General features: G+C 46.9%; 1 protein-coding gene across 6 annotated transcripts in view; it reads left to right on the top strand.

Moving 5' to 3' along the window:
- LOC138785982 (phospholipid-transporting ATPase IK-like) overlaps positions 1-17,801 on the top strand; it is a 344,961-nt gene that overhangs the window by 37,629 nt on the left and 289,531 nt on the right. For 5 of the 6 annotated variants that reach the window (XM_069962531.1, XM_069962532.1, XM_069962529.1 and 2 more), the window contains 3 exons: positions 7,402-7,454; positions 11,455-11,546; positions 16,483-16,596. In XM_069962531.1, the coding sequence (XP_069818632.1) occupies positions 7,412-7,454; positions 11,455-11,546; positions 16,483-16,596 (249 nt within the window). In that variant the 5' untranslated portion in view covers positions 7,402-7,411. Of the gene's footprint in view, positions 1-7,383; positions 7,455-11,454; positions 11,547-16,482; positions 16,597-17,801 lie in introns of all 6 variants that reach the window. The other variant, XM_069962533.1, reaches the window with a different exon arrangement.

Here is a 17,801-nt window from a genome sequence, read left to right as displayed (position 1 = left end):
GGACGTAGTTCTGTGGGCCAAAGAGCGAAGGAGAGGACCGGTGGAGCAGGCAGCTTGTCAAGGGGCAGGGGAACACTCTCCAAGGCCTTTGACAGTTTCATGGCACCCCAGCAAGACTATGTCAACCGTCCCCAGTCTAGACAGAGTAGGGGGAAAGATGGTGAGGGAGTACCATGATGACCATACCAACGTCCTTACCGATCACTCTGCTTCCTACAACTACTGGGTTTCAAAGCTGGATACGTGGCCCGAACTGGCGCTTTACACCTTGGAGGTGCTGGCCTGCCCTACCGCTAGCATGTTGTCAGAGTGGGTCTTCAGTGCAGCAGGTGCCATCATCACTGAGAAGCGCACCCGCCTGTCAGCTGACAGGCTGACATTTATAAAAATAAACAAAGCCTGGATTTCACCTGAATTCAACTGTCCACCTGGGGAAAGCAGCTCAACATGAAGATTCTTGGTATATCCTCTCCTCCTCCTCCTCTTCCTCCTCTTCCTTCAATTCTCAGACAACTGCTAAGTCTTCTTCCGCCATGCAGGGTCTGGCCTAATTATTGGGAGGCTCAATTGCTTCCTCACTCACTTCTAATGGTTCTCTGTTTCCTCACTGCCATGCTCTGACGTCAGACTACGTCTGCGGAGGAGCGGGACTGGTTTCCGGGGGCCCACGATCGCGCCCCCGCCAACCAGCCAGCTGTTTCACTTTATTTTTTTTTGTCTAGTCGTGGCCGTGGCCTCACCACCCCCGGTCGAGAGGCATCAGGTGTACCCTTGATGGTGACTGACAGCTGGCCTAGCCAGTTAGCTGTCAGCACCCGGGTTCATGTCCACTAAATATCCCAGCCCCTGGATTCACTTCAATTTTTGGGTGGGCTCACTTGCTTGCTCACTCACTTTTAATGGTTCTATGTGTGCTCAATGCCATGCAGTGTCTGGCCTAATTTTTGGGAGGCTCACTAGCTTTCTCACTCACTTTTAATGGTTCTCTGTGTGCTCAATGCCATGCAGTGTCTGGCCTAATTTTGGGGAGGCTCACTTGCTTCCTCACTCACTTTTAATGGTTCTCTGTGTGCTCAATGCCATGCTGTGTCTGGCCTAATTTTTGGGAGGCTCACTTGCTTCCTCACTCACTTTTAATGGTTATCTGTGTGCTCACTGCCATGCTAGGTCTGGTATAATTTTTGGAAGGCTGACTGGCTACCGCTTCTACCTTGTTCACTCTGTCCTCACCGCCATGCTGTGTCAAGCTGAAATTTTTGGCTGGTTTATAATATGCTACCTCTGTTTTAATGGTTCCCTGTGTTCTCACTGCCATGCTGTGTCAGGCTGAGTTTTTGGGTGGTCCATATGCCTACCTCTGTTTTAACCAGGCTGTTGCATAGAATTAGGTATAATGGTGCCATTAGGCAGCCTCAGAGGCATGCATACATGCTGCCCCTGCTGTTTCCTGTCAATTTCCATTGTGTTTCCATCAATTTCTGAGGTTGACAGGTTTTCACACGACCTTCCCTTGACTTCAATGGGGTTCGTTACTCGAAACGAGCACTCGAGTATCGGGAAATACTCAGCTCGAGTAAAGAGCAGCACCCGGGCATTTTAGTACTCGCTCATCACTAATATATATATATATATACCACAGAAAAGGCAGCTCAGAAGGCTGGATGTTACTGAGTGCCTGCGAGCCACTGACCTGTTCAGACACTGCTCTTTTGCACAGTGTTACCACGTTTTGTGTCTGCCTGAACTTTTATTTGCCGCAATAAGACAAGTTTGAGTTTTTTGTTAAACTGGCGTAAGGACTGCTCCATTTCACGCTATATATATATATATATATATATATATATATATATATATATATGATTTCCTGCTTAGTGTAGGGACAGCCCCCTGCGCTTGGAATTGTGGGGACGCCTATATCAGGGGGGTTCCAAGTAACAAGTTTAGGCAGTTACTTGGAACATATGTCTACATTATTATGTAGACATAATAAAATAATAATAAAATTCTTCAGCAGGGGCAGTCTTGGCATTTCTGGGGCCCCAAGCGAAGTTATGTCTGGGGCCCCCCCCTCGACATGTGTTCCAAAACAATAGACCGCTGTGTGTTGCCCCCAGTAGTATATACCCCATGTGCGCTACCGCCAATAATATATACTCCTTGTGTGCTGCCCCCAATAGTATATACCCCTTGTGTCCTGCCCCCAGTAGTATATACCCCTTGTTTGCTTCCCCCAGTAGTATGTAGACCCCTGTGTGTTCCCCCAGTTATATATATCCCCCCCATGTGCTCCCCCAGAAGTATATAGACCTCCTGTGTGCTGCCCTAGTTGTATATAGACCCCCTCCGTGCTGCCCCCAGTTGTATATACCCCCTGTGTGCTCCCCCACTAGTATATAGGCCCCCTGTGTGCTCCCTCAGGGGTATTTAGCCCCCCCTGTGTGCTCCCCCACTTGGATATAGACCTCCTGTGTGCTCCCCCACTTGGATATAGACCCCTGTGTGCTCCTCCAGTAGTATATAGACCCCCTGTGTGCCCCACCAGTATTATATAGACCCCTTGTGTGCTGCCCCAGTAGTATACAGACCCCTGTGTGCTCCCCCAGTTATATATAGACCACCTGTGTGCCTCACAAGTAGTATATAGACCCCCTGTATGTTCCCCCAGTGGTATATAGACCCCCTGTGTGCCCCACCAGTAGTATATAGACCCCTGTGTGCTCCCCCAGTAGTATATAGCCCCCCTGTGTGCTCCCCCACTTGGATATAGACCTCCTGTGTGCTCTCCAAGTTGTATATAGACCCCATTCTGCTCCCCCAACTAGTATATAAACCCCCTGTGCGCTGCCCCCAGTAGTATATAGACCCCTCTGTGAAGGCCCAGTAGTCTATAGCCCCCCTGTGTGCTCCCCCTGTTATATAGCCTCCCTGTGTGCTCCCTCCATTTATATAGACCCCCGATATGCGCTCCCCCAGTTAAATAGACCCCTGTGTATGTCATCTAGGCTTTCCCTTATTAAGATGGTGGTTCTCCCCCAGATTGGCTTCTTCTTGGCCGCCACTGCTTCATGGATCAGTGATAAGTGGTTCCGGAGGATCGAAAGGATCTTAAACGGGCTGATCTGGGGGAGAAAGAGGGTGAGATTGAAGTATTTACATTTCTGCCTGCCCATGAAGAGGGGAGGGTTTGGACTCCCTGACTTCAAATTGTATTATTTATCTTACCAACTGGGATTTTTGCTGGCGCACAAGAACGCTACTTGGTGGAACGAAAACTGTTTTAGAGACAATAAGAAAGATATAGTCACTTAACTGGAGTCCGGTGGGATACATGTTAATGCGATAAATAGAGACTGGTTTGGTAGGCACTGTAGTAAAGTATGGAAAGAAATAAAAAGGATATGCAAGGTTAGGGGGAGCCTAGAATTCACTGAATTATGGGAGAACATTAATATGATAGAATTCACTAAGATTCCGTCACAAGGATATTGGGAAAAAAAACTGCACTATGTTAAAGTTAATGACTTTTTTTGTAGATGGAGCACTAAAGGGTATGGACTCACTGTATTTAGTTTGGGGGGATGAATGGGGACACAGATTTAGATATCTTCAACTAAAAAGTGCATATGAGAAATCACATGATAAAAGTTTATTTTTTGTTTATTTTAATGAAGGAATTCACAATATTATGGGAATAAGAGGGGTAAAACACATAGTCTCTAAAATCTATAAGATATTACAAAAATATGATTCAGTAAAGGAAGGTTATAAGAAACATTGGGAGAGAGACTTTGGACCCTTGTCCACAGTGGATTGGGACAGTATTATTGGTAGCGTAGCTAAGGTATCCGTGACTCTCGAACATAATTTGATACAATTTAAAATTATTCACAGAATCCATTATACACCTGTTTTTATGGAAAGGATCGGTATTATAGATAACTCTTTGTGCAATAAATTCGTGATGGAAGGTGCGGGGGTGCTGCATCTACTGTAATCCTGCCCAGTTATGGGAGAATTTTGGTCAGAGGTCAATGAAGAGTTAAATAATAGAGGTATCTATAAGGAAAGAATCCCAATGTTGTTGGGGGTTCTTGGTGATGACAGGGGCCAGAGAGAACACAGTAGCCTGATAAGCTCTTTGCTTTTTCTGGCCAGACTGACCATTCTCAGGAATTGGATCAATTATAAAAAACCTACCAGAGCTGAATGACTAAATCTGGTTAGCAGGGCCAAGCTATTTGAAGTGTGGATGAACAAGGCAAAATTTATTAGGAAATGGTAAGGATGGTAGTGGAAATGTACTTTTTTTTTTCTTCCTCTCCCTTTTACTTTGTCTTCTCTCCTGGCTGGGGTGGATGGGAGGTAGGGTTAGGGTGTGTGTGTGTGTGTGGGGGGGGGGGGGGGGGGGGGTGATTTTAGAATTTCTATGTGTAGTTGTTATGCATTTAATGCTGATTTTTTACTATTGGTTAATGTGTTATGTTAACTAATGTAATGTATGACAACTTCTTTATGTTGGATATTTATATACGTTATAAAATGGGAAAAGAAAAAAAACAGACGCCTGTGTGCTCCCCCTCCCATATAGTATATAACACAATAAAACAAACACTTATACTCACCTGGGTCCAGGCGTCTCCTCTTCTCTGCACTCTTGTGGCCACAGGAAGGGTTTTCCCTGCAATCACAAGAGGCTGCACTCGCCTTGTCCTGGCGCCGATGCTCCAGTGATGGAGGACAAAGCTGCCACTTGTGACCGCAGGGAAAACCCTTCCTGCGGCCACAAGAGTGACTGACAGGAAAGGAGCCAATGTCTCCCGCCCTGTCAGAGCTGCTGCTGCATGTAACTGTGAGCGCTCATTACGAGTGCTCATAGTTACAGTTCAGATGGCAGCAGCGAGCGGGGCTGCGGCCCTGTCCAGCGGTCTTGAGCACAAAAGCGGGGCGTGGGGGCCCCCCTGGATGTTGGGGGCCTCAAGCAATCGCTTGGGGTGCTTGGTGCCAAAGACCGCCACTGTTCTTCAGCACTGCATGAAGGATTATACAGTTTTTCTTTTTCTTATGTTGTTCTTGGGACACTGCAGTAGCAGGAACTAATTGTTCAGCAACAATAAGGCAATGCAGTCTTAGCTTGATTAGAGATATAACTCAGGGTGTAAACTATGATCTATACAGTAGGGTTCCAAATTTTACCTTCCACAATGTTATGTTTATAAATGCTTAAAAACATCCGTTTTTTGGGGATCACCCCATTTCACATGAACTCAGAAGATTCTCCTAAAACATTAAATTCAGGGGCGTAACTAGAAATGGCTGGGCCCCATAGCAAACTTTTGATTGCCTCCCCCCCCCCCCCCCCCCCCCCGACTGACCACTAAACGGTCAAGTGAACTCATAACTACATAACTGCTAGCTCTGGTCAGGAGTGCTTGCAGTTAAAGGGACATTTGCAAAACCCAGGAGACCAGCAGGGCCACCCGATGCTGCAAATGATGACAGCTCAGGGGGCCCAGTGTATTGCAGGAGCAGGCCATGGGGCCCCCTGATGCGGCGGGCCCCATAGCAGTCGCTATGGCTGCTATAGTGGTAGTTACGCCCCTGATTAAATTCACACAACATAGACTCTTTACATTCCACTAATGCACCTTCATGAATAAAATCATTCATCCATAGTAGGATTCCATGATTGGAAAATGGTTGCTCTTTAAATCAGCAGGTTCTGCCGAGAGAACTTGCTGATATGCCACAGAAGCAGTTTACCTTAGTAGTTGATAGCAGTTATAACCTCTCCTCTGCGCCTCCACATTCTTTATAAATTCGCTAATTGCCCCTATGCAAATATGGGGCTTAAGAGCATTTGGGGCGTCACCTGGGTCTGGAAGCACCACTCCGTCCCGCCCAGTCCACCCCCATCTGTACCGCTCCCCCGCCCCCTCCAGTCCAGCTCGCCCAGGCAGCATCACCCCGTCCCCCTCAGCCTACCCTCTCTCATGGCGCTGGTATGATATAGCTGATCAGGAGTACATAACAGTAGGCTGCTAACTGCCACCCTGGCAGCTGGCAGGAGTGTGATCGATGCTGGGAGCCTGGGTTGAGCTGGATTGTAAAGCTCAGCCCAGGCTCCCAGCACCGATTGCGTTCTTGCTATTTACAAACTGTAGCAGTGAGCAGCCTACTGTCCTGGGGTCCTGATCGGCATTCAAGCACCAGAAGAGTGTTTCCCACACTGTCCTACCAGCTCAGCCCGCCCCCCTCCCATGCCGCTAAGCTGACAGCCTTCTCCCAGCCTTAGACAGTGTGGGGGACACTCTTTTGGCGCTTGAATGCCAATCAGGACCCCAGGACAGTAGGCTGCTCACTGCTACAGTTTGCAAATAGCAAGAACGCTATCAGCGCTGGGAGCCTGGGCTGAGCTTTACCATTCGCTCAACCCAGGCTCCCAGCGCCGATCACACTCCTGCGAGCTGCAAACTGTGGCAGTGAGCACCCTACTATTCTGGGGTCCTGATCGGCTATATCATACCAGCGGCAAGGGAGGGAGCAGGGCGGGGGGATGCTGCCTTCGTGAGCTGGACTGGAGGGAGCAGTACAGATGGGGGCAGTACAGATGGGGGCAGACTGGGCAGGACAGAGTGGTGCTCCTGGATCCAGGCGATGCCCCAAATGCTCTTAAGCCCCATATTTGCATAGGGGCAATTAGTGAATTTATAAAGAATGCGGAGGCGCAGAGGAAAGGTTATAACTGCTATCAACTCCTAAGGCAGAACCTGCTGATAGTGCCGCTTTAACAAAAAAAAAATCATTAGACTCCGCAGAAATTATATTTACTACCATGGGGCAGTGGGGTATCACAGGATATCCATCAAATGTGCCTAAAATTCTTTCCAGTAGCCAGGTCCCTGCTGTGCCTCCCACCTAATAATAATGCCCCCTGCTGTGCCTTTCCATATAGTACTAATTTTCCCTGCTGTGTCCACCATGTAGTAATAATGCCCCCTGCTGTGCCCCCCATTAAGTAATAATGGCCCCTGATGTGCCTTTTTATAAAGTAATAATGCCTCCTGCTATGCCTTTCTACTTACTAATAATGCCCCCCCACCTATACAGTAATAATCAGCAACCTTGAACCTAGGTATTGTGTAGTACTGGCTGATCGGCTTTTTAAAATCTGCTGCAAAGTTCCAGAGATATGCCTGCATTTTTAGCAACAGTATGTAAACTAGCAGGTCTTGTGCACTGGAGACAGGTCTTGTGCACTGGAGGCAGGCCCAGCGCTCCCTCCCTTCTTACTGGTTAAATTGTATTTTTCTTGATGAATGACTTGATAAATAATCTAAGCAAATATTTACCCAGAGAATTATGTGTAACTCATTAATTATTCAGTTTTTTTTTGTATTTCAGGGAACTCATAATGGACACTACTATAAATTCAACACATTCGATGAATGATAAAAGTATGTTACCTGCACTTGCACTTTGTCAGTATGTAAAGTAATACTGTATAACAATTTTCTGTACTTATGCCTTTGCCATGTAAAGTATATATGTTAGTGTATTATTACCTACATACAAGGCAAATAAAACAAACAAACTAAATTAAATTCTATTCCCTTTATCCCTCTAAGGACCAATGTCATACAGGTATACCAAGGGAGCCTGTCATTTAAGGACCCATGGCATAAGGAATTGAACAGAGATGTCTAAGACAGCACCAACCACTGTTGTGAATTAAAGGAAGGTGGTGATGGTGAAGAGGAAGAATTCCTTATTCCTCCTTCCTTCATCTTCCTCCTCTTCATAATCATCATCATCATCATCATTATTTGGTGATGATGAGCCCCCAAGGCGCCGCCCCAGGGACTATGCTCAGGAGACCCCTTTAAGTGACCCCATCTAGGCCACACAGCAATCCACTTTGACCCAACCAGCCTCATAGAAATACATTTTTCTAAATCTTTTTCTAATGAGGAGATTGTTAATTTCATGGCGGCTCGAATGAATTTTTACGCCCAACAATTTTCAAATTCTTTTTTTTGCTAGACCCCAGAAATGGACCCTTGTTAGAGTTTATGAAGTTTATGAAATCCTAGGATTTTGCGGAAAAATTGTGTAGGAACTAATATACCCACTGTTGGATAAGGGTTACTACTACACCAGCACTGTTGGATAAGGGTAAACTTCTTCACCAGAATCTCCCTCTTCCAGTGCCTCTCTGCCCAAGCTACTGTAGCTAGAAGAACCAAAGAGGCCTCCCTGGAAGTCCCGTAGCAAAGGCAATCCCAATGGGTGACCAGGGGTTGCCAGGTTATGTTATATAGCTGGGCAAGATGGTGGTGTCCCACTGAGGTACTTGTATGCGCTCACCCCTGGGTATACCAACACACACTTTTTAAATAGGATACTGTAGTTCTGTAGTGCAGGTGTAGGTGTAAGAAACCACAGAGTATCTGTTTAACTTAACCAGGAAAAGCTCTATATAAATCCCTTTTGTAGTGCAGAATACAATACAGAGTATTGCTCCAATACAGTGCAATACACAGGATAGTCTGTTTTCTCTGTAATAGTAGTAGACAGATAAACTCAGCTTCTCGCTTACTGAATCAGATAGACATAGCTAAACTCTTTGCAAGAATCCTTGAGCTGGTTACTAGAGTTAATCTCTACTTAGCGCAGGTATACTGTAGAATATTTGGCAAAGTCTCTGGGTTATTTTAGCTTGACTTAAGGCCCTAGTACGCAAAGCGATTATTTTTCTTATATATTATTATTCTTATTTGGCCTTTTATTGGCCATTATGGTCAATAATTGCTTTGTGTAATAAAAGGACACGATCAGCTAACATGCGCAATGCCGATTGATCGTTGTCTTTCGTTGTCTTGTTGAAAGACAAATGATTTGGATAGCAACGATCTGCTAATAGGGAATTAAGTCAAGCTAAAGTAATCCAGAGACTTTGCCAAGTATTCTACAGTATACCTGCGCTAAGCAGAGATTAACTCTAGCAACCAGACCGCCGCTATCTCCTATGGAGAAACATATTGCTGATCTCAGGGAGACCAGCCAAACGATAACAGTGCTGGCTGCTAGTGAAAGCGCTCAATGCAGTGAAATCCTAGGTGCATTGCCCCCTGGAAAACATGAATATGCAAAAGAAGAGCCCGTGGAGCCTTATTGAAGAGTCTCGAAACACAGGACTAGCCAGATATCCCTCTGGGAAGGACCCAGCTAAGGGGTGGTTCCCTTAAGGAAACCACCAAACCCACTATATTAAGTGGCCCTATAAGTCAATCTAATGTCAAGGAAAAAACCAAGGCCAGGTAACCATCCCTATACAGCTGTGTTGCCTCTCATGAGTGTGGAGCAGGATTCTGGCTAGGTTGGAACAATGCCTAGTAGAGCAGTAAGAGAAACAAATCACTGTATTAAGTGCTTTCACTAGCAGCCGGTAGTATTATTGTTTGGCTTGTCTCCCTGAGATCAGGAGCAAGCAAGCAAGCGCTGTCCTGACATGTTGGCGCTCTCTTGCTCCCGGTGATCGCCCGTGTAAAAGGCGTTTAAGTTAGAGTAGCTGGCTTGAGGAGGCTTTAGGGTTATTAGGGGCCCTACTTAGACCATAAGGTTCTCAGCTGTGGGGGATTCAGAGAAAGAGTACCTATGCCCAGGGGTATGAACTTCCGCATAATACTGTCTATGCAAAATCCAATATTAGACGAAAACAAGGATACGAATACTCCGCCCAGACCAGATGTCTATAGGCTATTCAGCATTTATTAAGCCAATGGTAACGCGTTTCCGGAGCACTGAGCTCCCTTTGTCAAACCACAAGGATTTTTCTCTTTTCTCCCCTAATACTGTCTATGGGCACAGAGTGACATAGAGCCGGGAACGTAGACCTTGTGGGTGGAGCTAGCCATTGGGGAAAGAGACCTAGTTAGAGCAGTGGAGTTTTCAGCTATCTGCGCTTACCTAGCCACTGACTTAGATCCTGTCTTAGTTATCAGGATAAGGAGAGAAAGAAGCTGCCCAGCCTAGGTAGGGTTATCCCTTTTTGGCCTCTTTTCACCTCTGCTTCGCTTTGTGGGTTCTTGGTCAGACATAGTCAAGATGGAGTTACTTGAAGGGGAATGAAGAGAAGTCTTTTTGGCATAAAATCCCACAAAGGAGATATGGCCTCAGCCAGGCTCTAGAAGAAAACAACAGCAGGATCTCCCTTTTGGTGTACACCTTCCTCCTTCCTAGTTTTCCCTCAGGGTATATACTGTTCTGTGATTGGGCAGGAACAAACTGGGAGGCCCTAACTCTTACCTGTGAGTGTGAGGTAGCCATCTCAAGGTTTAGTTAGGGGACGTCACCCAATACAACAGTGGTATAGACAAGGTAAAAAATACAGTTAGACAGTTAACCCCACAAGTTATCAAGATAAGTAGAGAGAGTAGCCTCCCGTCATAGGTAGAGTGGACTCTGTGGACTCCTAGCCAGGCATAGTCAAGATCTTTTTTTCCTAAAATTCCACACAGGGGACCTGGTTTCAGCCAAGCCCTGTAAGAAAACCACAGCAAGAGCTCCCTCTGGTGCACACCTTCCTCAGAGAAATCCTAAGTGAAACTCCCTAGACTAGTTTTAGCTGAGGGTATATACTGTTGTGTGATTGGGCAGGAACAAACTGGAAGGCTCTCACGCTGACCTGTGATTGGTGAGATAAAGTGAGGTACTCAACTCGAGGATTGGTTAGGGGAAATCACCCCATACATAAGGAGCATAGACATGTGGAATAGCGGCCGCAGAGAACCTGTCAGTTCACACAATGGATTGTGCGGCTCCGGCCCCACGCTCCATTGTGTGCAGCAGTGAACTCGGACGCGGGCGCACAGACTGAAAAGAAAACACCACTTCCTGCAAGACATAGAGCAGCTGATAAATATGGGAAGACGACATTTTTAAATAGAAGGTAAATTACAAATCTATATAACTTTCTGAAGCCATTTGACTTGAAAGAAAAAGATTTTTGCTGGAGCACTCCTCTAATTGTACAAATGTAGACCTGTTTAAATGTCTCCTTTTAGTTAATTAAGATTATAATATATTATCAGGATACTGTTTATTTTTGGAACTCCTTTGTTGGTTTTTGGGTTTCAACCTCAAACTGGTCATGCCTGGGGCAGTTTCGTTTTAACCTCCTATATTTACATATTGGCACATTCTTTCCGTATATTGGCCATCTTTCCTCATTTGGGTTTAAGAACTGCAGAGAAAACACATTGAAAAAAAACTTGTGTTTTTTAGATTGTTCTTCATAAACAGCAGCTGGAAAAATATGATTTAGCTACAGACTTTTTTTTAATTGTGGACAGTCTGAAATGCCTGGTGATGCTCAGCACATTGCTCAGACAGTTGTATTTTCAAGTTTTCAAGCTTTTAATTTGCAAACTTTTTATCATATTGTTTTGTATCTAGATTATGAGTGGGAAGTTAAAGCCAATGACAGAAGTTACCAAAGCAAAATCAAGAAGAAAGGATTCTTCTGTTTTCCAAGAAAGAAACATATGGTAAATCAATATCTGACAGCATTGTTTGCACATTGCAGTTTCATTGCGTTACTACATCATTTAATTGCAGTAATTAATCATTTAATTACATCTCTGCACCATTTCATTGCATTACTGCAATGAAACTCCAACATGTATGAACATAGCCTGACTAATTTGTGCCACAACTGGACATGCTATGGAGAAATACATGTATCTATAAAAAAGCAAAGGTTCAAAAAATTAAAAACTGCTGCAGACAGGCCATCCATATTTGCAGAAGTTGCATTTACAAATGACTAGAGACAGGGCCGGGACAAGGAGTTTTGGTGCCCTAGGCAGAATCGGTGCTCCAGACACAGTATAATACCCTGAAAGTGCCCGCACACTGTATTAAGAGCCCCAATACATACTGTAGTTACCTTATAACCCGCCTACCACCATACAGTGATTACATATTACATGAAAACTACCCTGAACAAAACATGAACATATCACTAATGATACCATTACATAATACCGCCACATCATGACCACTATCACTACAACCCTATAACAGAGTGCAGTTACATCCAGTCACTCACAGGGGGCGTCTTCTCTGATCACAATCTGTCACTTTTTCTTTTTCTCTCCATCCAGCCTGGGCCACCATGATGTCTCTCCTGGCTGTGAATCCTCTCTACAGAATCTGCCAGAGAAACATTTTAGGCTCCAACACATCCAGTAGTTACAGTAGGTCCCCTGTGCCCCTATATAGTAATTACACCCCTCTGTACCCCGATATAGTAGTCACACCCCTCTGTGCCCCCATAGTTTTAAGGTGTCCCTGTGCCCCAGTATAGTAGTAAGGCCCCTCTGTGCAGCCCCAATATAGTATAGACTGCTGTGTGCTGCCCCCAGTAATATATAGACCCTTGCGTGCTGCCCCCAGTAGTATATAGACCCCTGTGCACTCCCCCAGTTGTATATAGACCTCTGCGTGCTGCCTCCAGTTATATATAAACCCCTGTGTGCTCCCCAGTAGTATATAGACACCCTGTGTACTCTCTAGTAGTAAATAGACCCCCTGTGTGCTCCCCCAGTTATATATAGACCCCCTGTGTGCTACTCCTAGTAGTATATAGAACCCCTATGTGCTGCCCCCAGTAATATATAGACCCCCTGTGTGCTCCCTCAGTTATATATATACCTGTGTGCTGCCCCCAGTAGTATATAGACCCCCTGTGATCTCCCCCAGTTATATATATAGACACCCTGTGTTCTGGCTCCACTAGTATATAGACCCCCTGTGTGCTCCCTAACCCTTCACATATAACAGTAATCCTCCAAAATAACCAAACCAACTAAAAACAAAACACTTGGGCGCGCGTCTCCTCTTTCCCACACTCTTGTGGCCGCAGGCAGCGTTTAGCCTGCGGTCACAAGAGGCCGCTTTCCCAATCACATAACAGTGCCCCCACACACCACTGACCCTGCAGAACATTGCATAACAGTGCACCCACACACCCCTGACCCTGCCGACCATCACATAACAGTGCCTCCATACACCACTGACCCTGCAGAACAGTGCATCCACACACCCCTGACCCTGCAAAACATCACATAACAGTGCCCCCACACACCACTGACCCTGCAGAACATTGCATAACAGTGGACCCACACACCCCTGACCCTGCAAAACATCACATAACAGTGCACCCACACACCACTGACCCTGCAGAACATTGCATAACAGTGCATCCACACAACCCTGACCCTGCAGAACATTGCATAACAGTGCACCCACACACCCCTGACCCTGCAGAACAAGGGCCCCAGGCGGTTCAAAAGTTATGGGCCCCTCGCTAACCACACCCCTCCTAGCCCTGTCTCCATCCCAATAACCACGGCGCAACTAACCCTGCCCGGGATTTTCTGTGGCCATTAACCATATAAATTACCACAGAAAAGCCCTACATAGCATCTAGAGGTCACATAGCCTGAGGACATGGTATATAGCCCCCTCAGGCTATGTGACCTATAAATTACAATAGAGCATTACATCCAGTGACTCACAGGAGGCGTCTTCTCTAACCGAATTACAAGGGACGTTTTGCTTGTCGAAGTTGTTAATTTTTCCTTTTCTAACTCAGCCCGTCATAAAGACTTCACCGGCCATGTCCCCACAGGATCTGTCAGACAAACATTTTAGGCTCCTTGCTCCAGCATCATCCTCATATCCATCTGCTGTACACAGTGATCGTGCTCCCATATAAGTTGTTAGTCCCAGTTTATGCCAAATAGTAGTCTGTCCCTCTGATCCCCATAATAAATAGCCTTTTCTTATGCTGTGTCCCCATATAGAATTAAGCAACTCTACTTTGTTTCCCCCTCCATATAGAATATGTCACCTCTGTCTAGCATCCCCTCTATATAGAATAAGACCCCTCTGTGTAGCATCCCCCATAAATAGCCCCCCTGTAGCATCCCCCATGAATAGCCCAACCCTGTAGCATTCCCCATCAATAGCCCAACCCTGTAGCATTCCCCATCAATAGCCACCCCTGTAGTATCCCCCATCTATAGCCCCCCTGTAGCTATACCCCCAAGAATAGCCCACCCTGTAGAATCCCCATGAATAGCCCCCCTGTAGCATTCCCATGTATAGCCCCCCTGTAGCATCCCTATGTATAGCCCCCCCGGTAGAATCCCTATGTATACCCCCCTGTAGCAATACCCCCATGAATAGCCCCCCCTGTAGCAATACTGCCATGAATAGCCTCCCCCCTGTAGCAATACCCCCATGAATAGCACCCCCCTGTAGCAATACCCCCATGAATAGCACCCCCCTGTAGCAATACCCCCATGAATAGCACCCCCCTCTAGCAATACTCCCATGAAAAACACCCCCTGTAGCAATAGCCCTCCCTGTAGCAATACCCCCATGAATAGCCCCCCCCCCCGTAGCAATACCCTCCATGAATAGCCCCCCCCCGCGCCCCTCGTAGCATCCCCCATGATTAGCCCCATGTGTGAAAAAAAGTAATAAGTATACTCACCTGACCTGGCGCTCCCAGCAGCCGCTCCTCTTCTCCTGGCCGCTGCCGCCACTGCTACTCTTCTCCTGGCCGCCGCTCCTCTTCTCCTGGCTGTCGCCGCTGCTCCTCTTCTCCTGGCCGCCACCGCTGCTCCCCCTCTCCTGGCTGCGGCCACCGCCGCTGAGCCTCACTCCCCTCCGCGTCCAGGAAGTGACGTCAGGGGACGCAGACGTGCCTACGCACGGCACGTCTGCTCCTAATGGAGGAACTTTTAAAGGGGCAGAGCGACACAGGAATGACAACGGCGGCGGCAGCATTATTATTATTATAATGTGGGCAATCTCGCTGGGCCCCCCGTAGCCTTGGGCCCCGGGTGGTTGCCCAGATTGCCCTCATAATAATCCACCCCTGCCGCAGAACATCACGTAACAGTACACCCACACACCCCTGACCCCGCAAAACATTACATAACATTACACCCACACACCCCTGACCCTGCAGAACATCACATAACATCACACCTACACACCACTGACCCTGCAGAACATCACACCCACACACCACTGACCCTGCAAAACATCACACAAGATAGCTCCTCCCATACTGGTCACATGGGCATGATGTCATCAAAGGTCCTTTACACCTCCTTCTGGACACTCCATGCTAGTTTCTATCTAGTTTTTATGGTCTCCCCTGCGTTGCCGGTGCTTGAGTGACCCCAGTAGGGCGCTCCAGTGACTGACTCAAGCACTAACACAGACAGGGGAGAGCGGTCTCTTGTGACTGCAGGCAAAACGCTGCCTGCGGCTACAAGAGTGACTGGCTGGGAGGAAGCCAATGGCTCCCTCTGTGTCATTGCTGCTGTATGTATCTGAGTGCTGGTTACGAGCGCTCATATTTACAGTGCAGGGTGGGTGAGTGGGTGGGCGGGATGGGTGGGTAAGTAAATTAATTAGTTACCCATCCAGACTGCGCCCCCTGATGTTTGGCGCTGTAGGCCATCGTCTACCTCCGCCCACTCTTTGTCCTGGCCCTGACTAGAAATTAGCAAATTTATATTACAAATGAAGTGAAGCACATCGCTTGCTTGGCAGTCTCATATAGTAGCCAGCCCTCCCCTGTATTCTCATATAGTAACCAGCCCCTAAAACCCACCCTACCCCTGGATACAGCCCTCCCCCACCCCCATAATTACCCTATTACCCTATCCTGGCGGTCCCTCTCCTGATGCCGGCTTCTCATGGAATTATGGGGGGCTGTATCCAGGGCTAGGGTGGGTTCAGGGAGGGCCTTCAGGGGTGACAGGTTGTCCCGCAAGCCTTTTCCGCAGCCCCAGAGGCCGTGGGAGGCGCCGGGCACAGAACGTGTGCGATGACGTCCCTGCGCTGCCGCTCAAATACTCCTGTCTGTGGTCTACAACCACAGTTAGCGACTGGGGCAGGTAGCCGCTCCAGTTACTGATTGGCAGAGCGGGCTGTCCATCAGCCAGGACAGGCATTTCCTCTCGAGTCGTGACGTCATCACAACTTGGAGGAAAATGCATTCTGGCGGGGGTCCAGACTCCGGTCCCACCACTCATCACGAGCAAAGGGAGAGGTAGATTAGGACTGGTTATTACATTCCCCCATGTTCAGGCCATTTTCAAAAATGGGCAACCTGCAGGACTTGTCCTTTTAATCATTTATACCAGTGAGAGAAAACAAAAGTAAATTTTTTTAATTTGAATTTTTCATGGCATTTATCAGGAAAGGTTTATTGTATGACATCACCCTTACGGCTTATTTATTTATTTTATTTTCTACAGCTAAAACTTTCCCTGCGTATGTGAAGGATAAATAGTACAAATGCTTTTATTTAAACAGAATCTTATCTGTGTATGAGTACATATATACAGTATTATTGGTATAAAAATCAAAGAGTTATTCTTTGTGTTGTTTCAGAATAATGTAATCAAGACATCCAGGTACAACATGCTGACTTTCATACCACTGAACCTGTATGAACAGTATCATCAAGCCCATGTTGTATATTTCACATTTATTCTGATATTACAGGTAATGACAATGGTGTAAGTAGACTGTTTTGTTGTTAATGTTCTTTTATTTTTCTCATCCATTATTTTTCAGAATGGGTTTAGACTACCTCTAGTAGTACATGTGGCTACATAGGATATAATATAAACCATTAGGCTGGCTTCACACTGCCTTAAAATCCTGGAAAACCGCCAATAAATAATGCCCACCCTGTAGCTAGAGGCAATGCTTCCTGTAGCCAGATATTCCCCCTTTAGACATAAAGGCCCCATGTAGCCAGCTATGCCCCCAGTAGCTTGGTATGGCTCTTGTAGCCAGGTATTCCACTCTTCAACCAGGTATGACACACACAACCAAGTATGCCCACTGCAGCCAGATACAGTGTGTCCCTTGTTGCCAGGTATGCCCACTGCAGCAACATATGTCCTTTTCAGCTAGGTATGCCTCTGCAGTCACATATACCCCTTGCAGCAGGATATGTCCCTGCAGCCAGATGTTCCCCCAGCCAGGTATTCCCCATTGCAGCCAGATACGTCTTCTGGAGTCAGATCAGACATGCCACTTGTGGCTGGAAATGCCCCTTTCTGCTAGGTATGGTCTCTGCAATCAGATATGTCTCTTGATGTAAGGTGTCCGCCCCTGCAGCAGGATGTGCCCCTTTGCAGTTGAATATGCTTCTTTCAGCCAGATATGTTGCCATACAGCCACATATTTCTCTTTGCAGCCACATATTTTCCCCCCATGTAGCCAGATACCTCCCCCTGTAGCCACATACATGTCAGTTGCAGCCAGTTACATATATCCCCTGGGCTGCTGGTTCAGCAGGGGATGGGAATGTTTGCATCATGTGATGTTGGCTTAGGTGCGGGAGGGGGTTTGCTGTGGTCGGTGGTGGAGGTGCGGCAGCAGCCAGTAGCAGAGGTGCGCTTGGGGCATACCCCCCGACTTTTGCTGAGAACAAAGAGCGACATAGGGACGTGTGTTGTGGCCATAATAACCACGCCCCTATTGCTGCTCCCTCGCAATGCCCACTTTGTGCTCACATGTAGTTTTTTGGGCCCCATCTGTGCAATCATATAGTAGTCAGGCCATCCTCTGTGCCCCCATATAGTAGTCAGGCCATCCTCTGTGCCTTCATATAGTAGTCAGGCTATCCTCTGTGCAATCATATAGTAGTCAGGCCGTCCTCTGTGCAGTCTTATAGTAGTCAGGCCATCCTCTGTGCA

This window comes from Dendropsophus ebraccatus, chromosome 3, assembly GCF_027789765.1.
Source record: "Dendropsophus ebraccatus isolate aDenEbr1 chromosome 3, aDenEbr1.pat, whole genome shotgun sequence".
NCBI classification, from domain to species: Eukaryota; Metazoa; Chordata; class Amphibia; order Anura; family Hylidae; genus Dendropsophus; species Dendropsophus ebraccatus.
This window is presented reverse-complemented; position numbering and strand designations above follow the sequence as displayed.